The 25,880-nt window shown below is 35.7% G+C and overlaps 1 protein-coding gene across 2 annotated transcripts in view; it reads left to right on the plus strand.

The window, feature by feature from the left end:
- Positions 1-25,880, plus strand: part of eml3 (EMAP like 3) — a 48,781-nt gene that overhangs the window by 7,890 nt on the left and 15,011 nt on the right. The window contains exons 2-8 of one of the 2 annotated variants that reach the window (XM_048185664.1): positions 13,173-13,349; positions 13,678-13,789; positions 14,453-14,914; positions 18,527-18,640; positions 20,787-20,815; positions 24,421-24,450; positions 24,663-24,783. In XM_048185664.1, the coding sequence (XP_048041621.1) occupies positions 13,173-13,349; positions 13,678-13,789; positions 14,453-14,914; positions 18,527-18,640; positions 20,787-20,815; positions 24,421-24,450; positions 24,663-24,783 (1,045 nt within the window). The remainder of the gene's footprint in view (positions 1-13,172; positions 13,350-13,677; positions 13,790-14,452; positions 14,915-18,526; positions 18,641-20,786; positions 20,816-24,420; positions 24,451-24,662; positions 24,784-25,880) is intronic. The other variant, XM_048185665.1, reaches the window with a different exon arrangement.

Genomic DNA, 25,880 nt, shown 5'->3' on the forward strand with positions numbered 1-25,880 from the left:
TTTTATGTTACATCTTCTGTTGTTTAATGAATGTTTATTGCATTATGCAAGTGTTGTGGGTTACCATGATGGTGTATTGTGTTTGCGTGAATTATCTTTGCACCTTCTAAATATTAGTATTCAGCTCGTGGAAAAGCTACTTGTGATGAACTCTGATTCTTCATGTGGCTTTCTCTTTTACCACCTGCATTATTATGGTGGTGGTCAGTATATGTTAAAGGTACAAAACAGATTTTAGTGGTAGTGTGCATTGAATTTACTGGTTTACATTCATATTTTCTTGTTTGTACATTACAGTTTTATACTGTAAAATTTACGTTTTTCTGTATTTTTACAAAATTATTCTGGCAACCACAGCTGCCAAATTTATTTTGTAAAAACTATGGAATATTTTTTACAGTGTAGCACTAGCCTTTTTTTTTATGATATTCTGCTTTCATTTTTGGGCTTCAGTTGGATGCTTTATTTTCATATTTAGTCAACTGAGTTCAGTTCTAAAAAAAAAAGCAAAAAAAAAAAAAAGCAAAGGCTACATATAAATAGGTGAATCTGCGACGGGGCCTATATGGGTGGGGACCCCCACGCACCGCGGGGGCTGCGGGGGTGTCCCGTACGCCCATGATTAGACCTATTTCTCACGTTGACAAGCGTGTGCGTTGTTTAAGAATCAATTCAGAGACCATGAGTTCTTACAGAACTGCTTGCTAAAATACATTGATAAATATTAATGTTTATCATAAAGCAGTTTAAAATCGCATGTTTCCACACAGTCAGGTGAACCGATTGACGTACACTATTGTCAATCGCAATCATGTTTTGTCTAAATGATCACACGGATTTCGGCTAGTTTTAACAGTTTAAAGCGGAGCCTTGAGTCAAAATGATCAAACTTTATTTCAAGTCAAAATTATTGCAATCCTATTATTTTTATTTTATCAGCTTGATCGCGCGGATTGTGATCAATAGGCTATTCATTTTTTAACCAACAGGTAAAAACGCGACATCCGAGGGAAGTGTCCCATGAGACACAATGCTCTTCTAGAAGTTGTACTGTATCATATAGGCCTACCTTTTGATGTTCATATTTCGTTCTGTAACCTGCAAGAGGAAGAGAAGATCGGTTCGTGTGCGCCTGATCCGCTTGATCTGAGGCGCTGCAGTAGCTAATCTGTCACGCGCCGTAGCTATTAAAGAGCGACATCTATGGTTTAAATTTTGTTATAAATCGACTGAATTTGAAAGTTAAACCTTTTTCATATTAAAACTAACAAAGCACAAAGAGTATTGCGATTATTGGATATGTTCTGATATGGTAAGCCTGAAACAGATGATGGCAAAATAAAGAAGCAAAGTCAAAGGATTTAATATGTAGCGTCCGTAACGGTCACGTCCGTAACGCTTTTTATGGTTGTTCAGAGCAACGTAGTGAAATGAATTGTTTATCCTAATAAGCATAAACATAATTTAGCTTTGCATATAAAGTTTCAAGTTATTTGCATAAATAATTGTTATATGACATAAACTTAATCTTTAAAACGTTACGGACGTGACAGAGCACTGAAGCGTCTTGACCTCTTTATTCCCGCCCTTATAAATTCATCAGGCAGTGCTGTTATGACAAAATGAGTGTATTTATTTCTCAGGCATGCCTCCATCTTTCTGCACAACGCTTACTGTTAAAATAAAGTTTAAAAAAGGGTGGTCTTTGATCCCTTTTTGAAAGCATGAAATATGGTTGGTTGAAAATGTAATTTAAGCATTGTTGCTTACCACATATATTGTGGATAAACATGGCAATTTTCTTAAAATTTCTGTTAGAGCACATTAATACAGTATAATACAGACCTAAATGGATAATTTAAAAAGGGTTTTGTGCTTTTGGTAAAAACTTTTTTTTTTCATGGTAAAGATGACATTTGCGTGGAATTGCCCTGTAAATAAAAGTCTAAATTAAATCTTTTAAGTGTATAAAGTGATGTATAAAGAAGCATTTCAATGCCCAGTTTTCCCCAGTGTTAACTATGCAAATGATAAATAAATGCCTCTTGACTCTCTTGATCATGTCTCTTGAACATTTATCAACCAATCAAATTCAAGCATTCAACAGCCCTGTAGTATAAAAGATGTTTATATGATGTTTCATTTGTGCAAACAACACTTGTTTTAGTTGTTTAGACCAACTTGATAGCTTGATAAACACATTTTTGCATATGGCTTGCATTAGCGAAAAAGTGAGAGCAGAGCATTTAGGGAAACGGAAGGGGAATAAGGGAATGTAATTTGGGACATGGGTTGGCTTTGACGTTCAAAGAAACCACGCAGGCCAAATCCAGATTGGTTTCTCTTTCGTGAATATACAAATCTGATGTTGTGCCTGCATCTCTGTGGTTCTTTTCCTCTGTCACTTTGTCTCTATCAACGTAACTCTAAATGTGCTCAATGTTCCAAATGTCTTCAGCTAAAAAGTCTTCTTTGTTCATAAACATTTACAGACTGCGTGCTTCTCTGGCCCTGCAAATCTCACTGGGCTCGTTTCAAAGGTCTCAGGCTCCACCTATCTGAAGATTTTCAGCTGAGATACTGATGTCTCTCACAAACATTTATTATGAATATTAAGGGTTTGCATTGTGCTCGTGTCAAGGTTATTATCTCAAACAGAAACTGTGAAAAAATATTTCTGAAAAAACACAAATTTGAGCAATGAAAGTTAAGTAGACTACAAAAATGAACCAAAAATAAGTAGAATTGCAGAGACCAGATTTTATTTTTATATTTTCAGTTCTCATTTTAATTTTAGTTTAAGTTTAGAAAAAAAAAAAAAAAAAAAAAAAAAAATATATATATATATATATATATATATATATATATATATATATATATTCTAGCTTTCTATTTATTTCCATTTTAGTAGTTTTAATTTAAGTTAAAATTATTTATTTCAAAAGCTATAAAATTTTTTATAGCTTTTAGTTAATGACAAAACACACCGGTTAAGAAACAAGAAAACTGGCAAGTGAGAGTGAGAGTTCTCTCAAGCATTCTTCCTCACCTATAAAGCTCGTTTGCAATCTTTCATATGCAGAGAGAAAGCAAAAACTACTGAACGAAAAACCAACAACATAAAAAAAAACCTCATCCAGATGAACACAAACCACTAATTGGTTCCTCATGTGCTCAGGAGTGCAGTTGGCCTGCTCACATCTCGGCCTGATAGACGTGGCTTGAAGCACAACTGACAGACCTTATGAAACCCTCGGATAGAAACTGGTTTGGTGTTAATGAACTGCTATGTTCAGACTGCAGGCAAATCAGATTTTTTCTCAAAACAAATCTTTTTAGGCAGACTGTCCACAATATCAATTGCGAGTGATCAAAAATCAAAAAAGAACCAGACATAACCAACCTATCTGCATGGGTTGCTTTGGTAATGACGTAGGCGTACCTGTGTATGTGATGAGGCTTTCAAAATGGATGCAGGAAAAATGCAGGTGCATCATCTCGCTCTCCAAATAAGCGGCCTGTCCAGTTGCGGTGCAGAACTCCTCTTTCACTCAGGAAAATGCTGAAATCTTTGAACAAATCATTTGAAGTTTTTGAACACCGTTTGAATACTTCCTGCATTTCCGTCACCAGTTTTGACGTCATCATTGTGTGTACGCGTTGAGATTGATGCAAAAGACGATTTAAGCAGCCAGAGATGTTCAGCACTGTAAACCCTAATGCTCAAAATACTTAATTGGTTTGAGTAGAATAAACTTAAATTAAACAAATTAATTCAGTTGGATTAACTGTTATGAGTATTTAGAACTTTCTTTTTCTTGTGAGTTCACAGCACTGACATATTTCAAGTAAACTGAACTGTTTTATTGTTTTGAGTTGTATGAACTCATTTCTTTTAATTTAGATATGGAAATGCATTTCAAGCAACTCCATATTTCAACTCCATATGTGGTTTAAATCAGATTTTTAAACAATCCAATTTCATTGTTTTCTTTTTCTTTTTTTCTGTTTTTTTTGCTGTCCAAAAATCTGGATATGCAAAACAAACAAACAACAAAAAAAAAGGTTCTTGCTAGCAGTCTGAACATGGCCAAACTGACCGATCTTTGTTCAACAATTAAGATCCTGTCACTTTTAGCTTGTAGACTGCTGCAGTTTTAGAACCAGAAGCATGAGGACAATGAAGTTGTCATTGTCCTCATGCTTCTTGTTTCAAAACGACAGTACTGTAAATTCATGGTGGCCAATTTAAGTCTTTTTTTCTGCTTGTTGTTATCTCTGCTGTTCTCGCCCACTCTTTTTTTCGGATGGCAGACAGACTGTGCCACATAATCGCAGCCTTGTTAGTTCCAGCATTACCAGCCCACTGGCATTTTCTGCATTTCTCTGTACTGGCTTGATTTTAATAGGTGTAATAAAAAAAAAAAGACCCTTATAATATCTTTTATGTGTGCTTCTTGACCATAATAGCAGCAATAAGGTTAGTACTTGGAGGACTACATTTAGATAGCCGTGTAGCATTTTAAAGTGCACTTTTTATTCTATTTTAAAGCTTTCTAATTTGATTTTGGAGGTCACCTACAATAGGTTTGCATGCATCCAAGGTCAAAAAACACTAGTGATTTTCTCATATTATACATTACACATCAGCTAATTTCTCAAAGAGTTTGAAAATGGTTCATTGTTTCATTTAGTCTTACTAAAGCCCTCCTTACCGCAAGCTTACTCTGCTCTGATTGGTCAGACGGTCCAGTCTGTTGTGATTGGTCTACCGCTTATAGCACATGTCAGAAACAAAATGTCTGTTAGCATATCTGAAATTCAGCTCCGGAGGCATCCTCAGTGCTTGATACACAACGATATGAACAGGAACGATGGTTTTCCGTATCAATTCCAGCGTGAGTCCTCATGCTTTTGAAGTTCATGCAAAGTGGATTTGCAGCGCTGAAAACAGCGTCTTCTCAACATTTCGACAACACGAACCAAATTCTTCCAGGCCTCAGCTACAACTACAGTGTTTGAGGGTCAAAGTAAACATTGTTCACAGACAGCCAAAGAGGACCATAGACTGGCATTATGCAAGTTTGTTACATTGTTACGTAGGTTTGTAGCAGGAATTGAGACTGTAATTGGTGATGACTCGTTTTAGCAGCTTTCTTTTTAGAAGACAATAACTTTATTTGTTGTGCACTTTGATATTTGAAACTTAGCTGCCCTTTTACATTCACTTCTAACACGCACTGCATGAAATATAATATTTGAAAAAGCATAGTAGGGGCACTTTAAGTAGGCTAAGTGGCCACCAAGAAACGCTTGCTGTTGAAATGCAGAAATTAATGTGTGTGAACTGTGAAATTAATGTGACTCATATCTGAGCTTTTTAGGTTTGCAAACTGGATTTATTAGTGCTGTATTCTAAGGCATTCATGACTATTACTATTGATCATACTTAAGGTTAGTGATTTGACCAAACCCTGAGTATTAAACTTGGACTGAACTTGCGGTTTGTGCTACACGGTTTAAGATATATGATACTTCAAATTAGACAGCTTTTTTTGAGCTGTTACTTTTCTGAGCTTTCAACTTGATTTTTCTCATGGTGGATGATAAAATGGGCAAGAAATCCAATAGACAGACATCGAAAGAGGGACTTAAGTTATATCTTATTACCAGAATATCATAGACACTTGGAGTGGGCTTTTCTGACTTGGGCCAGTAGGCACTTAGTAACCACCCAGAATACCTTAGCAACTGCACTGACATGCTAACAACCACTGTGAACATCTTAGAAACATCATATCAACATCACATAATATATACTGTTCATCTAGAAGTAGTTTTGAAGAGTAGTTATACACCAATCAGAATGTGGGAACTTCAAAGATTAAAGGGAAGAATGGATTAAGTTAATGTGGAAAGATTGGATTCTTGAGACATCTGTCTCTCATTATAAACCATTTGCTATTTCTCATTTAAACAGGTGTTTAGACAGTATGTGAATTATAGTTTAGATCTATGTATGTTGGGCATCTGAATTGAATCTGTATAATCCCCACACACAGCTAAAATGATGAACTTACCATGCAAAAATAGAGCACTTCTTTGTTACTTTCTTTTGATTACGGTCCAAACCAGTCGGGTCGTATTGTGTTACACTGCAATTCGCTGTACTGACACAGAATGTACTTGGCAACTCGGACCTTTTGTTTTGTGACTGCATTGAATCTACCACAGAGAGAACATAGGTGGTCTTAATGTTGTACTAACTGATCTGTTTTACACCACACATGTTAATGCCACTAACTATTTTTGTGCCCATTTCACAGTAGCGGGAGCTGCAAATAGAGTTTTTGCATTGTAACATGCAGAACTTTGCAGAAGACACTTTTAACCTATATTTATCAACATTTTTTACAAAAAAAAAAAAAAACTTTTATGAAGGAACAAAATACTGTACGGAACTACTCTGTGAAAGCTTGTTTCTGCCACTAAATAAAAAATAAAAGCAATTTTTTTTTCAATCTTTTTTTTTTACTTTATCTCACAATTCAGATTAACAGTTGCAAGTTTACATATTCTGAGATGTAAACTCACAATTGCGAATTATATCAGAATTGCAAGATATAAACACAATTGCGAGAAATAAAGTTAGAATTGCGAGAAATAATGTCAGAATTGCAAGTTATAATGTCAAAATTGCAAAAAATAAAGTCAGAATTTTGAGAAACAAAGTCAGAATTGCGAGATATAAACTCAAAATTGCGAAAAATATAGTCAGAATTGCCAAATACTTTTTTTCTCAGAATTGCGAGTTTATATCTCACAATTCTGACTTTATAACTCACAATTGTGAGTTTATATCACGCAGTTCTGAGAAAAAATGTCAGAATTATACCTTTTTTATTTTTTATTTAGTGGCGGAAACAAGCTTCCATACTCACCCATTGTTTCAAAACGCAGCAGTAGGGGCACAAGTAGCATTTTAAATCATAGCTACATTTTTTTAAGTTCTGTTTTGTGTAGATTAATTTGTAGTTGGGTGTAAATCTTGTTTTATTATATTGTTTTTTTTTTACATTGTGTTGTAAATTCTATTTCTGATATTTTTCAGACTAGGTAAGCAAGCAAGAACAATAGCAAAAAATGGCAGATGGAGCAATAATAACTGACATGATCCATGATATCATGATATTTTTAGTGATATTTGTGAATTGTCTTTCTAAATGTTTTGTTAGCATGGTGCTAATGTACTGGTAAATGTGGTTAAAGTTACCATCGTTTCTTACTGTATTCACGGAGACAAGAGCCGTCGCTGTTTTCATTTTTAAACACTTACAGTCTGTATAATTCATAAACACAACTTCATTCTTTATAAATCTCTCCAACAGTGTAGCATTAGCCGTTAGGCACGGAGCACAGCCTCAAATTCATTCAGAATCAATGTAAACAATATAACAGTATACAATACTCACATAATCCGACGCATGCATGCCGCATGCATGACAAACACTTTGTAAAGATCCATTTGAGGGATATATTAGCTGTGTAAACTTTGTTTAGGCACTGTTTAAGGCAAGCGCGAGCTCCGTGGGTGGAGAGCATGAGATTTAAAGGGGCCGCACAGCATAAATCGCCTCATATTTAATGATGCCCCAAAATAGGCAGTTAAAAAAATTAATTAAAAAAAAAATCTATGGGGTATTTTGAGCTGAAACTTCACAGACACATTCAGGGGACACCTTAGACTTATATTACATCTTGTAAAAAAACTTTCGATGACACCTTTAAGTTTGTATGTGTTAAGCCACTGGCTTTATTGCATTTATGCAAATTGTAGCCTATAGACCTTATTTACCAGAGAAACAAGCGCGCCGCCATCTTTATAAAATTGTCTTTGAACTTCCGTTTTGCGGTAGCTCTGTACATTTCTATGGCATCACTGTCAAAGAATAATTAGTTGGTTAAGTGGATTTACTTGTTGTAGAGTTAATGAAAGTTATCATGAGCATTGTTATGTTTAAAGCAGATGTCTTAACAAATTTCAGTAGATCGGGATGATTTTAAAACTAGCAGTTCATTCATAAATGTAATATCGCTGTGGAAATACAAACCGGAAGTCAAAAGACAACGAGCGCAACGCTGAAAAGGGGCGGGGCTACATAAGGTCTATAGGATTTTTACATAAACCTTTCTATATCTTATATGTTATTAAAGGAAAAACTCAGTGTATAAAAACTGATTTGATATCAGCATGGAATGACAAGTTATGACATCTTGGCAGATCTACATTAAAATTAGCCTATCCATGTAAGATCTTAGTCGATTGATTCTTGTGCATGTATCTGCCTGTCTTCAGTCTGTTAAGAGACCGTTGGCCCACATGGAGTTCAGCCAGAGGTTGACTTTGATGTAAATATACTGTAGATCTATTGCCACATCCTAGTCATTTTTTGTGTGTTCACTGTGTAAATTTTGTTGAAAAGTCAGACTAAATCATCCATGCAGCCCTGTAGTTGGCAAGCATTCATAGTTTATAACTCAACTCCCTTTGTTAACCCTTTTTTAATGTAAAATCTTCTAGACAAACACTGTTTAAAGGAATAGGTGACCCAAAAAGTATAACTGATTATACAGAAAGATCTTATTTTGTCCACAAATGTGATTCATTACCATGCAGTCATAAATGAGTTATTTAGCGCAAACTGGGCTATTACACGATTTGTAGCATTCATAGTGCTTCATGATTCTCAGGCTCTTTTAGTAGATTCACTATTAGTCCATATTTGTGGCTGCTGTGCGCTCGTAGCATTTTGGCCCTGGTTAAATCTGTGTGGTGTATTTGTGGTTTTGGACGCTGGTTGGTCTTGTGAAACTGAAAAACATGTTAGCTAGATGAGAGCGTTCTACATCTTCAATGAACCCATTGTGGGAAGAGAGCAGAGGAGTCACGGTTTTCATCCAGAGGCGTTGAATAGCCCTGTTTGAGTCTCTGTGTGTGAGAGAGAAAAAATAGTTAAAGTAAGGCTTCATTTTTTTTTTTTTTTGTCCCTGTCTGAAAGAGCACAAAACGCCTCACGTTGTGGTTCAGGAAGTCTGGACCTTTGGTTGTGCGTACTTCCTGTTGCATTTCAAAGAACTTGAGTCAATCATTTGCAGCAGCTTGTCTAATAAACTGATCATGTCTTGCCTTGCTTTGTAAGAGATACATTAATTTTTGAGTGAAACCAAGTTTATTTCATGTCAGACTATAATTTATACTCATAGAACTACATTGAACCTTTTTTTCTATGCAGAACCCTTGCATTCTTGTCTCAGTTTTAAAGAATCTGTAAAGTACTGAGAAATTCACCCACTAGAATTGATAATGCAGTTTATTTAGACAAATTTTGACAATTTTACTCAAATAATAGTCTTTTATGTGGAATAATATTGCATGAGCTTCTCATTTCTACCTTTAAAGTCCCCATGAAATCAAATTTGGCGATTATTTTTTTTAATGGACCATTGCAGTGTTTATTATAAATGATTTATCTGTGCACTTCATTTTTTTTTCTAATTCATGTTTCATCAAAATCTTTAATCAAAATAACTTCCCCTCCTCTTGCAGCAACTTCTCTGAGGGCAGGGGCGGGACAACCTGTCACTCACATGAGATTGACAAATAGCAAACCACGACTGTCTAATCAATTCCCCATAGACAAAATCAAGTCCCGCCCTTTTGTTTTTTTCTTGTTTGAGAAACCGATTCACTATATGTCACAATAGGGAGGAAAAGACCATCACAACGACTTTGTCTTGCCCCAATAACTTCTGTTGCAGGTGCATTGCTGTAAACATAAATTTTGATTGTGGGTGATATACCGGTAGACATGATTAACCGTTAGAAATTTGTGAACCGGTAGAGATTTTGGACTATCTTCTCTATCACGGTTACACTCACGTGACGTTACTGTGCTGTGTGCGTGATCATGAAAGCTTATCTTCTGCACGTGTTTTTAAACATTGTGGTTTAAAAACAAGTGATTTAAAACTGTTGAAGTGCAATAGGCAGCAAGACGCGCGCAGGTGAAGCTGCTGCTCAGTGAGCGTGTTTGTACTGAATTGAGTTATTTTTGTCGCTTTATTTGTCCTGATCGGTTAAATATACACACTTGTATGTGTCAAAATCTTGTCTTTGCAAGTATTCTAGTAAATTCAGTCATTTATGCCTTAAGTGAACATAAATAGTTGAGAAAGGAAATGCATGTGTAACAGTATTTTGGACCCGGGCAGCTCTTAAAGTGACAGCAGCCTAATACTCCTGCTGTCATTCATGTTAATCAAACAACAATAGAAAAATCACTTTTTGCAACTTTAATAAGAGCAAATGTATTTTTAATTTAATTATAGGGCTGCGCGATATTGAAAATAAAAACACATATATATATATATATATCACCAGATGAATTGAATGGCTTTATTTGGAAAGAATTAATCATTCTAGGATGATTGGGGTAATTTTGTAGGTGAGTGAATATGCATAGAAAATAATGAACAAATTACAAGCATAGATGAATATAATAGAACAAAGATACAAATGAAATAAATAGTTATATTTTCCAGGTAAGTTTAACAGTATTCAATGTAAATCTAACAGTATATACTAACAGTATACAGAAATTGAATAATCAAATATAAAATAATACCGTGTGTAATAATAATACATAGTGTAAAATAATACATAGTCTCACTGTATAAATTAAACATAATTAATCTGTGTTTAAACTACAAAAGTGATGTTTCTCTTTGTCTTTTCGTAGTTTAATTAACATTCATAACACAGAAAGCAGCAGGGGCTTCTGTCACTTAAACACAGAACAGATCCAAAATACTGTTATACATCTGGTTTTCTTTCTCAGTTGTTCTCGTTTTGAACCGTGATGTTGCGATGTGACTATCGTGGATGCGCACATCGCAGTTTTGATGCTAAAATGATATATTGTGCAGCCCTATTTAATTTACATGGTGAAGACCACACAGTGTTTTTTTTTTATATATATATATATGATTACTTTATACAATTAGCGCTTGAAGCTTTTCAGGTAGGTATATTTTAGTTGTCTTTTTTTTCTATTGTTTGTTTGTTTTTTGTTTGTTCTATTGCTTGTAATTAGTTTATTTGTTCTGATTTTATCACTGTCTGTTTGCATGTCTTCTTCAGTAAGCTTGAGTTTGTTTTTTTAGTCAGGCTAGTATAGTTTTTTTGTTTTGACATTGGTTGACAAGAATTATGAAATTTCTATGGTATCAAAAAATTTTATATTAAAAAAACTTTATTTAAAGTAAAAATAACTATGTCATGATATATATTGTTATTGTGAAATAAAATTACTCTCATGGTGATATAATATTTTGGTCATATCGCCCACCCCTATTTTGATTGTTTAAATAGAGTCTAAGAGGGAGGTTAAATTATTATCTGTTATCACTGAAGAGGAAATACTTCAGGCTTAAAAATGTTGCGACAGAAATAGATTAGTCAATAATTCCAGGTCATCGTAGCATGATGAAATGGGTGTGTACTGTAGGGATGAGGCCAGTATGTGGGAGTGGATATCAGGAATATGCGTCACATCACTTTGATGCAATTTGCCAGCCAAAGCCATACACAACACCAATATGAAAGGCTTCTCTTGACATGTACGATTGAAAAGTCAGCTGTTTATTTATGTTTTCGATGCTTAATCTTATTTTGTTGTTGTTTTATCCCACTGTCAGATTTTCTGACATGCACTTAGATGGTCCCTTATATGGGTTTTTCAATGCTGATAAACTGTATATATTAAATGAAATTTAATGATGGCAAATAAAATGTACAAAAAATGCTGAACACATTAGATTACACAATATTTATTATTTGAAAACAAACACTGTTCATTAACAAGGCTGTTGGCAGATGAATTTATACTAGTAAAATAGGTGGAATGAGCAATTAATCATCTTGGTGGATATATTTGCTAAAAGATCAATTTGTCAACCTAGTATATAGATCATTTGGGAGCAGACGTCACAGTTACATCACTGCAGTTGCGTGCACATTGTGGTGGCAGAAAAACAGTGGTAACAAGTGGAGGTAAATGGGCGAGATCCAAGGAATAAGAGAAAAAGTGTCTCGCTGTGCCTTTGGATGTCAGAATCGGAATGCATTTTTACAGAATACCATCGTCAAAGACGCCCTATGAAGAGAAACACAGATATTTATGGTTGCAAGCCATTAAACAAACAGACCGGACTGATGGAAACTGCAACGATTACCCTATTAATAAAGCATGAATTTGGCATAAACAATAGTTCTACATAATACAACATTATGCCGTTCATATCATTTATTACCCCTACAGTTAAAGCATGACATAATATAACATTTTTACTAGATAACATTTAAACCCATAACATTTTAATCTCGCAATTCTGAGGAAAAAAGGCAGAATATCGAGTTTAAATCTCACAATTTTGATTTTTTTCTTCTCATTCTCTGATTACCTTTTTTATACTTTTATTATGTGGCTTCCATAGACTGCTACTGCAGAACTGTCACTTCCTGCCACCAGGTATGTATTTGCTGTTTGCAAACACCCAGTGGTCTATAGATGACCTCAAAGCTATTGGACATTGACTCCAAACTAAAACCGTTGAGTAAAAATATGAGATTTTAATGTGTCTGCTTTTATGTTGTGCAGTTAGATGTCATGTGTAGTTAGTTGAGGAACTTTTAAAGTTGCATATAAATGTGTCAGTGTGTGTGTGTGTTTTCGTGTGGCCTATTGTAACTAAGAGAACAAAGATATATCCATTTTTAAATACTACAAGCACAGTATGTTGAGGGCAAAACATTCTGGCTGTACCTGCTGTACTTAAGACACTTAATAACTCTCATGCAGCTTCTATTACATTCCAAGATTTAAGGACATTAAGGAGCTGTATTTTTTTTATTTATTTTTTTATTCAGTGATTTAGAAGCTCATTTTTAGGTTATAAAATGTTCACATATAACCAAAACCATACACTTATCATGCATTAAGAAAATTAATCCTTTTAAGATTTTTTAGGATTTTCTTTATTTTGTTGTGGCATTTGTCCCAGCTGCGTTCTTTGTGAGATCTCTATATTTATGCATTGTTGTTTTCATCTAGATGATGTGTCGGCAGAAAGCAGCACAGGCTCTCCAGACAGGCTGTCTTTAATGGAGGTGCGCCTCCAAGCACAGGAAGATGAAATAACGCTACTGAAGTCCTCATTGGCCGACGCCTTACGCAAACTCCGCCTGCATGAACAACAGATTCCCCTGCTTAAGCAGCAACTGATTGCTGGTAAGAGGTTTGTTAATGATTTTAATGTGCTACTGTAAAGCTAATCCAACATGTTTTCAATGTATTGCAACAGATTTTATTGCGTTGTTATAAAAGAGACTTCATGTAAGGGTGTGTGTGCATTTTTTGGTCCCCAGTAGGAAAACATTTTATAAATAATGCTTAGTGATATTTTTGAAAATGTAAATATGCAGAAAGTTTTATGTGATGGGTGGTAAGGGGATAGAATATACAGTTTGTACAGTATAAAAAAATCATTATTTATATGGAAAGTCCGCATAAAACATGGAAACCAAACGTGTGTGTGTGTGTGTGTGTACAACCTCAGTGAACCCTGCTGCAGCCCGTGTGTTAAATCATTCCTGTTACGTGGATGGATTCTCTAAACCTTGCAGACTGTCTACAAGCTCTCTTGATGGATTTCATCACACATCAAACAGGTACAGATGATTCTGGGTAGTGTTATTCACTTTAATATTTAGCTTAAAAGATAACGCAGCAATTCTCATTACATTTATATGTGGAACTGTAGTACACGGCTGATTAACAGAAAAGTCAACTTACAGTCACACAGTTATTTGTTAAAATAACCTGTCATTTACAAATGAAATGCAGTAACATCTTGCTGAAGTTGCAGAAATGCTTGACGATACTGAGAAGAAAAGCTCTGCGAAAAACAGTCTGGATGCCCACATGAGTTTAATACAAAGAAGCAGAGCAACATTCTTTGGCAAACTGCATGTTTGGGACATTGTGGACTGCATCCAGGGAAAAGGGGGAAAACAGAAAACTGTGCTATTTGTGTTCATTATAATTTTTTGTGAAATTTTCTTATTTGTATGCCAGAAAATGTAAATTACAGTTCCTCTTTTAGGTTTACCACAGGCCTGCATTATTGTATTGTGATTAGTTTGAGCTGTGCCATAAAGGTTGTAGGTTTAAACCCCACTAGAACTGAAGCTTGAGCTATTGCCATTGTGTAATAAATGTAAATGATGATGAGTAAATTTCATTTTTGGATTGTTGTGTTCACTTTAACCAACAAGCAGCATTTTGAGACAATCTTCATCTCAAACATTTTTGTTTTGTTTGTGTATCTGTAGCCATATCTCAAACACAGCTGAAAATGGGGAGGGCGGGGCTAAAACCATTTCCAGCCACAAACCGAGCACTAGTGACAGGTGCACTCAGACCGAACCGTGGATCCTAAATCACGAGACCGTCCCGCTGGCCCTGACACGGACCAGCCAGAGTCTTTCTTTGGAGGATGCGTTACCTGAGGGTGTCCCGTTTGCTGATGAAACCCTGACCAAGCTCCGTGGAGAGGAGGAAGACGGCAATGAAGACGAGAGGGAGAAGGACCAATCCTGGAGCTCCCTAGTAGAAGACGTCATCCAACCCACCACAATCAGAACCCTCCAGCAGCAACTGAGCAAAGGCAGTGAAGACAGCCAGGGTTCATGCCCTCAAACCCCAACGTCCTCCTCGCCGGCCCCCCCAAAAGAGCCGACCTCCAGCCCACACGGAGGCCCGCTCTCCCCCATTCTGGAGGGAGAGAAAGCACTGTGCGTTGACCCCCAAATGTGGAGTCAAGCATTGGCTGGCTGCTTGAATTCACTGCCTCTGGTTTTGGTATTAATCCTAACACTAATGCTTGCGTTGCTGCACAAACCAAAGTTACAGCTTGTTAAACCGGTTGTGGCACCCAGATTGGGCTTTATTTGCATAGAAGCATTAGTGGATAATCAAGGAGTCATTTGGAGCGTGCAATTTAGGTCAGATTTGGTTTTACTTGAGATGTTAGTGCATCAGTTTGAGGGTACGAGTTTTTAAAAAAGATTTGCATACAGAAGACAACTTTGTCAAAACGATTCCCTTTCACACAGATCTGCGAAAACGACTATAAACGCTGTATTATTCATGCCAGGCCAGTAGTCGGCGATGTCACTTTGTAAAGAAACACTACGCCCCTGCGCACATATGCATTCTTCTACAGAGTGGTGAACACAGTCAAGATGGTGAAAGTGTCACCATTTTAACAAATTCGTGTTTTTGTAATTTACATGGAGACGATAACGGTATTGTTTTCAAAAACTTGCAAGTTCTTGTTTTCAGGCCGTTGACGTGTAAATTAACAGGCAAAACTCATAAAAGGTTTTCAGTTTTTAGTTGTGTAGACGCCCCCTTAGTATGAAATTTGTTACTTGTTTGATAGGATGCATTGGCAGTGGATGAACAACTTAAAACTGATTCATTTCAAGTTATGAAAATTTTTGTTTGTTTAAACTGTGGTAAAAAGCACGAAAGCGTCAAACGTATAAATGTTTTACCATACTACTGCTAAAACACGTTAACTATCACTCTTTCAAGTACATATAGAAACATTAACTGAAATAACTTTGCAAACGCTATTTTTAAAATGCTGTTTGAGCTGCTGTAATGTATCTGTACTTTAGTAGTAACAGAGACGTTTGTATCCCTAAGGGCACTTCAGGATGATGAATTTGACTGAATTATTGTACTTCTGGCATTCATTCATCTCTTTTAAAGAACACAGCTCTGTGCCAACAGAGTTTTGCATGTGTTTTTGGATTAAGTTCATAATTTGACTACTTTGGAAATGCATTGTGATTTGTTGGGGCAGATGTCAGAGTTCTGGAAATTTTAGCTTTGAGTTTTTAATGGGAAAGGGGAGGACAGTTGACATGAAGTGTTTGTTCAGTTGCGGTGTTGATTTAAGCAGGGTAGGTATGATATAGGTACAGTATGGTATGCATGTCCGTTAATACAGTTGCAAGAATAGTGCCTCATTCCACAGTAAAAGCGGCTATGAATGTCATCGAGACCCGTCGACTCCCCTTTAGGTGAATATGGAACATATGAGTTCATTTCTAAAGCAAAAAGCTGCCGGTGTGACAGGAATGTCAAAATCCTTAAGTGTATATCTCAAAACAGCTCCTGGGAATTTTGGCTGTAACACGGTTTTGCAGAAACACAAAAGCTCATGATTGAGCCATGCTGGGGGCATTAAAATCATACTAACCCAATCAAATAATCTCACTTAATCTTATAAATAAAGCAAATCTCTTGATTCGTTGACTGATTTATCTGCATGCATGCTTTGGGTGGTCTTTCGGTATGTTTAAATGTCTGTGTAACTTCTTGGTTCCCACAAATGTAATGGTTTAATTCTTGTGGGTGGATTTTGTTTCATGTAAACAGTGCTTTACAGATAGTTACGTGCCGTCCCTTCTTGGGATTCTTGCATGGACATCATGGAAAAGGGTTATCGAGTCTACAATGTGGTGCTAGAGTTTTACGGCAGATTGTTGCACAACAGAGCACCAGACAAAAACAATAAACAATGCTTGCTTCGTTAAAGATTCATGCTTTTTTTAGTTTCAGCAAGAGAAAAGATTCTTAAAGACCGTTTCAGATGGTGGTCTGTAACTTGTCACTCTTCTGCTGGATTAGCACTGAATGAAAACAAATGTGCGTTTTTTTAAAAACATCCCGTGCAGAAAAACTCTGAAACGAATGCCGTTCCATGGACCACACTGGCACTGTTTGACAGGCAGATGCATGACAAGTTCCATGCATTGATTTAACAGACACTGACCATATGTTACATTTAAAATGAAGTTAGGAAACACAGAATTTACCTTTTTTAAATGGTTACTTTTCAACAAATGCAACATTCACACACATTTTATATTTTATATATATACACAAATTCAAAATGTGTGCTATATGTGTAATATATATATTTATAAAAATGTTTATAAATTTGTATAAATATTTATAAACACACACATATATATATATATATATATATATATATATATATATATATATAATGCTCACCAAGGCTGTATTTATTTAATCAAAAATAAAGTAAAAACGGTAATATTGTGAAATATTATTATAATTTAAAATAATTAAATTGTTCTATTTTAATATATTTTAAAAAGTCACATGATCCTTCAGGAATCATTCTAATATGCTAATTTGAAACATTTCTTATTATTATCAATGTTAACAACAGTGCTGCTTTATATTTTTGTGGAAACTGATACTTTTTTTCCAACAGGATTCTTTGAATAGAAAGTTCAACAGAACAGCAGTTATTTGAAATATAAATCTTTTGTAACATAAATGTCTTTACCGTCACTTCTGAGCAATTTAATGCATCCTTGCTGAAAAAAGTATTCATTTCTTTCAAAAAAAAAAACTTACTGACCCCAAACTGTTGAATTGTAGTGTAGATGTGATGGAAATTTATTAATTTACATATATGATAGTAAATTAATATTTATAAACATTTTTGCATTATCAATTTACAAGACTGTCTCTAAATATCCAAATATTGTCTGAGTTAGCAGCCTGGCTAATATAGGCTTAGACAGGACTTAGATTAAGCCAGGTCTTAGTTCAATTAGAACATTTAAGTAGCATTTATAAACATGCCAAAAAATAAATAAATAAATTACTGGTGTGCATCTTGAGACAAAACAATGGCTTTGACATATTTTAAGATATGTTGTTTTCAGTTAAAACAGCTCAAACATGCATTTTAGTCTTATTTAGTTTTATTGCTAATTCCGACTACCATAAAAAATGTGTTAAAAGTGTGACAGGGTGAGGGTTCCGCATTGTTTAAGAGTGGACAGTCCCCTTTATTAGCTGCGTTTCACTTCTCTGTCTGTCACCGCAAGTATCATCATTGATCACATGGCCACAGTTATTTCCTGTTTCATGTAGCTTTTATTGGATGCCTCTAAGGGTATTCAGAAGAACAGGAAATAGGGCGTGCTAGAGGAAACAATCCCTCACTGAGCACAGACTCATACTCCCACACACAAAAAGTATATGGGGCAAATTCATTGTAACTCTAGTGGCATTAACTCACTGATTTCTGATTTTTTTTTTTTTTTGCATGGTTTTCTTGTGTGTGTCTGCATGATTGATTGATTGTGGGTGATTGTGGGTAGTGGGTTTGATAATGTAGGGGCATTTGCATGCAGTCCAAACTTGATGGGAAACTCAAAACATGCTAAGCACGTTCTGTGATGTTCATGTTAACATGCTGATATCTACTGATTACTGCTTGCATGCACTCTGTGAATCTGTTTTCATGCCACATGCAGTAATTGACGAATGTCTCTTCTTGAAATCAGGGTCAGGAGGAACAGTGAGAAAAGTAAGGACTCTCAAGACAAGACCAAACAGCGGCTTTCTAAGAAAGCGGCCTCCTCGACAAACTTACTCACACGGTCTCCAAGTCTGGAGAGGTGAGAGCCGTTTTCATCAGTTCAAGCATACTTTTCACTTATAAGTGAATATTTCAGAGTAAATAAAAAAGTGCATCTCTATCAGCACAATCTATGATGCTGTCGATTACCACAGAAAATCGTTATGACTCATCCCTTAGTTTATAGAAACAACAACAACAAGATTGTTGTGGTAATGCACGTACAATAGATGTATTTGGGGTCTATCAAAGGCTTTTAAAGAAAATCTATGATGCTCATATTATCGTTCAAGCATTTACAATGATTCTGTTATTTGAGTTGTAAAGTTGTCTAAATCATCCTTTCCTGTTGGTGGAGTTTGCTCCATGTAGGATTAGTTGTCTTATGTCCATCCTTTCTTGGATATCATGTAAAAAGTTACTTTATAAAGTTTTATCAGTTGGCCCAACTGATAAAGAAAAGTGTGCAAAGTATGTAAGGCACCTAGTATCTAAATTTTTTTTTATTTTTTTTTTATTTTTTTTTACTTAAAGTGCCCCTATTGTGCTATTTTAAATGTTTCTAATTTTGTCTCCTACATATGCATCCAAGATCAAAAAACAATTAAATTTTCTCATAATACACATTTCAGCATCATCTCTTTTCTCACAGTGTCTGAAATGGTTCCATAAATGATTCGGTTTCTTTAAACCCCTCATTTCCGAGAGCCTACTCTGCTCTGATTGGACAGACGGTCCAGTCTGTTGTGATTGGTCTATCGCTTACAGCGCGTGTCGGAAACGAAACGCCTATTAACAAATCTGAGTTTCACCTCTGGAGGCTTCCTCAGTGTTTGATTTTTGACTGTTTCCCTTTAGGAGACAATAACTTTATTTGTCGTGCACTTTGATCTTTAAACTGTGCAGACTTTACATTCACAGACAGCTATATTACATTTTCGCATAACAGCATAACAGGGGCACTCAAAGTGGGAAGTGAAAATGATTTAGGACAAATTGACTGAATGCCACAGATGCTTTCGATAGAGATTAAAGGGATAGTTCACCCAAAAATGAAAATTTGATGTTTATCTGCTTACCCTCAGCGCATCCAAGATGTAGGTGTCTTTGTTTCTTCAGTAGAACACAAATGATGATTTTTAACTGCAACCGCTGCCGTCTGTCAGTCCTATAATGCAAGTCAGCGGGAACTTGGACTATAAGAGTAAATAAAACACGACAGACAAATCCAAATTAAACCCTGCGGCTCATGACGACACATTGATGTCCTTAGACACGAAACGATCGGTTTGTGCGAGAAACTGAACAGTATTTATATCATTTTTTACCTCTAATACACCACTATGTCCAACTGCATTCATCACTCGATTCATGAGGTCTGATCGCGCTCTGACAACGGCAGTGATGTCTCGCGCATATACTTCAATGAGCGCCAGACATCACTGCCACTGTCAGAGCAAGACCGATCAGACCAAACGAATCGAGTGATGAATGCCGTTGGACATAGTGGTGTATTAGAGGTAAAAAAATGATATAAATACTGTTCGGTTTCTCGCACAAACCGATCGTTTCGTGTCTTAAGACATCAATGTGTCGTCACGAGCCGCAGGGTTTAATTTGGATTTGTTTGTCGTGTTTTATTTACTCTTATAGTCCAAGTTCCCGCTGACTTGCATTACACAATTGACAAACGGCAGCGGTTGGAGTTAAAAATCATCATTTCTGTTCAACTGAAGAAACAAAGACACCTACATCTTGGATGCTCTGGGGGTAAGCAGATAAACATCAAATTTTCATTTTTGGGTGAACTATCCCTTTAATCTCTATCGAAAGCATCTGTGGCATTCAGTCAATTTGTCCTAAATCATTTTCACTTCCCACTTTGAACTATCCCTTTAAGTTATATAATATTTGAATGCACATCATGAGTATCTTGTTGTCATGAAATTTATTGTAAAATGGGTATTAAATAGCTTTAGTTTCTATAATAATAATAATTTAGTTTTATAACTGAAGTATGGTTAGTGTGATAAAATAGCTAAAGATGCTGACATGCCGTTAAAAAACAAACACATCTCTTGTTGTGTTGAAGGGTTGATGTGATTGCCATGTTGAAATGTATATTATCTGTTTTCAGTATGTTAAATGATTCATTCATTAATTCAATGATGTGTTTGTCTCCATAGCCGGGCAAAAGATCTCATCTCTAGCGCAGGTAAGGCATCTCTCACTTCATCTCTCCTTCTTTTTCTTTATTATTCTTATCTGAGCAGCCTGTGTCAGACTTGCATTAGGTCGATGTCTTCCCATTTTTTACTTAAATTCCCGAGGTACCACTGTATATAGAGATCTCCAGTTACTTATTGTCACACTATTTATGCAGTTTACAATGCTCCTTTCTATTCTCATGCCCTGCAGTGTGTTTGATTACTGGAAAAGCTGTCATGTGTTTGGAAAACAAGATGCTTTTAACCTTTCTGAATGCCACTCATTATGTAGTCATCATGTAAATTTCCTAACATCAGGAGTGTCAGGTTACAAGTTCTTGAATCAAATGTTTTCCCTCAGCTAAAGAATGAAAAATGATATATTTAAAGAATCAGCAACATAATATATTTGAATCTCTTCAATCTCACACATACACCCGTGGATTCAAAATAATAATGGTAACAACTTTTCAGCTTTTTATCTACCATTTTAACCAAGGGGGTCTTAGCTAGCCCAGGAACCCACTAATGTAATAATGCTTTTTTTCTCATTACGCCTCTATAATTACTTTCATAAATAATATTATCGCATTATGCTGATTGTTACATTATGTACCTCTACTTCCTTTACCATGTCCTGGATTTACTGTGCCACTGTATAATCTGAGAGATATTTACATTTGTTTAAAGTGTGTTATACACTATACAGAGGCAACCCAATCAAATGATGATGCAATAGACCAGCTGAAGCCAAAGTCTGTCATCAGAATGATTTGGTGTAATTCCCTCCCAGAAGCATCTCACATGACTGCGTTAACAAACACCAGACATCCGAATGCAAGATAACATGACAGCATTCATTGTTTTTTTTTTTCTGTTTGCTCTGAGACACAATTCATGTATGATGTTAGAAAAAAGAGCCAGATTACAGCAACTTCCATTTTTATTACAGATATTTTGAACCAGTTTCTCAGGAAGTGATGATTTTGTTCTCTTGAACACATGGGTTGGAAACGCAGCTTAATTCGCAAATGTTTTATGCAATATTCCGATTTTATGCATAAGTTAATTTCGCAACTTTGGATGGAAACATAGCTAGTGTCTACTTAAAGGATTAGTTCACTTCAGAATTAAATTTTCCTGATAATTTACTCACCCCCATGTCATCCAGTGTTTATGTCTTTCTTTCTTCAGTCGAAAAGAAATGAAGGTTTTTGAGGAAAACATTCCAGGATTTTTCTCCATATAGTGGACTTCACCGGGGTACAACGGGTTGAAGGTCCAAATTGCAGTTTCAATCCAGCTTCAAAGAGCTCTACATGATCCCAGCCAAGAAATAAGGGTCTTATCTAGCGAAATGATTGGTCATTTTCTAAAAAAAATATATATATATATATATATATATATATATATATATATATATATATATATAAATAATATGTTTATACTTTTTAACCACAAATGCCCGTCTTGCACTGCTCTGTGATGTGCCACGCATTATGTAATCACGTTGGAAAGGTCACGCGGGAGTACCAATCAAGTGTCTAGAAAGTGAACGTGCAAAGACCAAGTCAAACGGCCTTTACAAAAAAAGGTAAAACAACGATGTCGGACGATTTTGAAGTTGGAGAAGAAAATGAGATTGAGTTTGTCGCCCTACCGCCGTACTTCCATCTACGTCACACGTGACCTTTCCAACATGATTGTGTAATTCGTGGCGCATTGCAGAGCTAGTGCAAGATGAGCATTTGTAGCTAAAAAGTATATACATTTTTATTTTTTTTTAGAAAATGACCAATCGTTTTGATAGACAAGACCCTTATTTCTCGTCTGGGATTGTGTAGAACCCTTTAAAGCTTCATTGAAACCAATTTGGACCTTCAATCTGATGTACTCCAGTGAAGTCCACTATATGAAGAAGAATCCTGGGATGTTTTCCTCAAAAACCTTCATTTGTTTTCGACTGAAGAAAGGAAGACATAAATATTAGGGATGTGCAACGATTAATCGTTTGCAAAATAAAAGTCTGTGTTTACGTAATATATGTGTGTGTTCTGTGTATAATAATTATGTATTTATAAATACAGACACATACATTTATATATTTAATAAAAATGTTAGATTTATATATAAAATATTTATATTTATATGTAATATAAAATGTATATAAATATATATATTTATTTAAACATGCATATATTTCTTAAATGTATACATGTATGTGTGTGTGTGTGTATTTATATATACATAATTATTATACACAGAACACACACACATATATTACGTAAACACAGACTTTTATTTTGCAAACGATTAATTGCGATTAATCATTGCACATCCCTAATAAATATCTTGGATGACATGGGGGTGAGTAAATTATCAGGAAGTTTTAATTCTGAAGTGAACTAATCCTTTAAAATTGTTTTTTTTTTTTACTGGATTCTTTGATTAATAGAAAATTCAAAAGGACAGCACTTATTTGAAATAGAAATCTTCTGTAACATCATAAATGTCTTTACTGTCACTTTTGATTTAATTTAATGCATCCTTGCAGAATAAAAGTATCGTACTGACCCCAGACTTTTGAACGGTAGTGTATCCATCCACAGACCCCCTGCAGTAGCTTCATGAATCCCAGACAAAAAAATTCTAGATTACAGAACAGATTCTATCCAAATGCAGTGCGGTGCAGTGAGGTCACTGTGCATATAAACATTTATGAGTAAGTGTTACTAAGGACAGGCGAATTTTAATTACCATAATAAGCCATTAGTGGTCTCATGTCTAGTCTTTATATATTTATTTGTTTGTTTATTCATTTCTTCAGCAGTTAGACACAGGAGTGCTTGTGCTCACACTGGAAAGTTACTCTCGTCGGTTAAGCAACCACACTACTCGACTTTTCTGAGCAGGATGATGGATGTCTGTTTCCTTTTCCCTGCGTGCCAGTAATTCACACCACTTTTTCACAGCCCTGCCTTGGCCTTCTCATTTGTGTGCGTGTGGCGTTTCAATAATTTATTCACCTGCACACTTTAATGAATGGGAAAAATAAATGTGTGGTTTTATTTGAAATATCGTGACTGCGCTCAACATCAAACATATGTTGTCTTTGCCCTCTGGGATGAAACTGACACATTTATGGAATGTTGTTTCGGCGTCACCTGGGCGACATCTCTCTGATAACATTGACATAGCGGTCCTGCTGGAGTCGTATAGTTTAAACTCAAAACTTCTGAGGAATACGAGATATTCCCACTTTTCACTTGTATCAAAACAACCCATATTATGTAAAAGATCTTCAATTGTCAGTGATGTTGTGACGCAGACTTTGCTTATTGGTTTCTGGCCGTTGTTTTTATTATCATTCCATTGCATTGGACACACAGATTGACTTGCTTGCCTCATTTCTTTTAAAAAGCCCTGTTAAAAACAGAATTTTCCCTGTCGATGTAGTCCAAAACCAGGTCCAGACAATGAGAGCGATGAGTCAGAGAGGTGTTCTCATAGGAGCTCCCTGTAGAGCTAGTTGGAGTGCAGTCGGGCTGCAGGAATTCCTAATGTGTTTTGCAGCTGCAGAGATAATGTTTGTTTGTGTTTTATCTTTTAACAGGTTCTCAGGGATCCAGGAGGGGAACTCAGAGTAGGTTTCTATCATGGACTAAATTCGAACTAATTGTTGCCTAAAAATTTTCTCAAAAAAACCAAATATATATATATATAATTTTGTATGCTATATAATATGTCGCACCACTGAAGTGAAAAAATCCAAGCTATAGTGTATAGTATCGTAACTTTTTCACATTTTCATGTTGTGCATTCACATGTCTCAAGTCACATTCATTTTGCTTACAGATCAGTCAATCAAGATGTTCATCCGTGGACGACCAATCACCATGTACATTCCTTCCAACATTCTAAACTACGAGGAGCTGAAAATGGATCTTCCTTCACAGAAACTGGATCTCGACTGGGTGTATCCTTCTTTTGTCATTGTTTTTTTTTAGCATTTATCTTTTTATTAAAGGATTAGTCCACTTTTAAATCAAATTTTCCTGATAATTTACTCACCCCCATGTCATCCAAGTTGTTCATCACTTTCTTTCGTCAGTCGAAAAGAAATTCATGTTTTTGATGAAAACATTCCAGGATTATTCTCCTTAAAGTGGACTTCAATGGGCACCAGACGGTTGAAGGTCAAAATGACAGTTTCAGTGTAGCTTCAAAGGGCTTTAAACGATACCAGATGAGGAATAAGGGTCTTATCTAGCGAAACGATCGGCCATTTTCTAAAAAAATACAACTGTATATGCTTTATAAACACAATTGATCGTCTTGCACGTGCTTCTGCTTTCCGTATTCTTCAAAAAGCTTATGCTGTACGTCCTGCGCCTTCCCTGTTCTACTTACAAAAAAAACGAAACTGGCGCCGCGTCCGTTCCGTAAGTTGAATAGTGAAGGCGTAGGACATACAGCGTATGCTTTTTGAAGAATACGGAAAGCGGAAGCATGTGCAAGACGATCATTTGTCTTTATAAAGCATATACAGTCATATACAAAATGACCAATCGTTTCGCTAGATAAGACCCTTATTCCTCATCTGGTATCGTTTAAAGCCCTTTGAAGCTGCACTGAAACTGTAATTTTGACCTTCAACCGTCTGGAGACCATTGAAGTCCACTATAAGGAGAAAAATCCTGGAATGTTTTCATCAAAAAGCTTCATTTCTTTTTGACTGAAGAAAGAAAGACATGAACATCTTGGATGACATGGGGGTGAGTAAATTAAAATAAAATTTTATTTTAAAGTGGAATAATCCTTTAATGTATTACATTTGAAAATAAATTAAAACTTCATTTACTTTCATATAAATTAATTATAAAGTAATTATGAAATGAAATACGCATGATGCAAACATGATGCGAACATGCAAATATGTATATATTTATATGTTAACTCAACCATGTTGTGCCGATAGCCTCGTGGGCAGTGCACCGACATATAGCGCCATTGTGCTTCGGGCGACCCGAGTTTGAGTCCCGGCATGGGACCTTTCCTGATACAGTGTCCCTC

The sequence above is a fragment of the Megalobrama amblycephala genome, linkage group LG3 (assembly GCF_018812025.1).
Source record: "Megalobrama amblycephala isolate DHTTF-2021 linkage group LG3, ASM1881202v1, whole genome shotgun sequence".
Taxonomy (NCBI): domain Eukaryota; kingdom Metazoa; phylum Chordata; class Actinopteri; order Cypriniformes; family Xenocyprididae; genus Megalobrama; species Megalobrama amblycephala.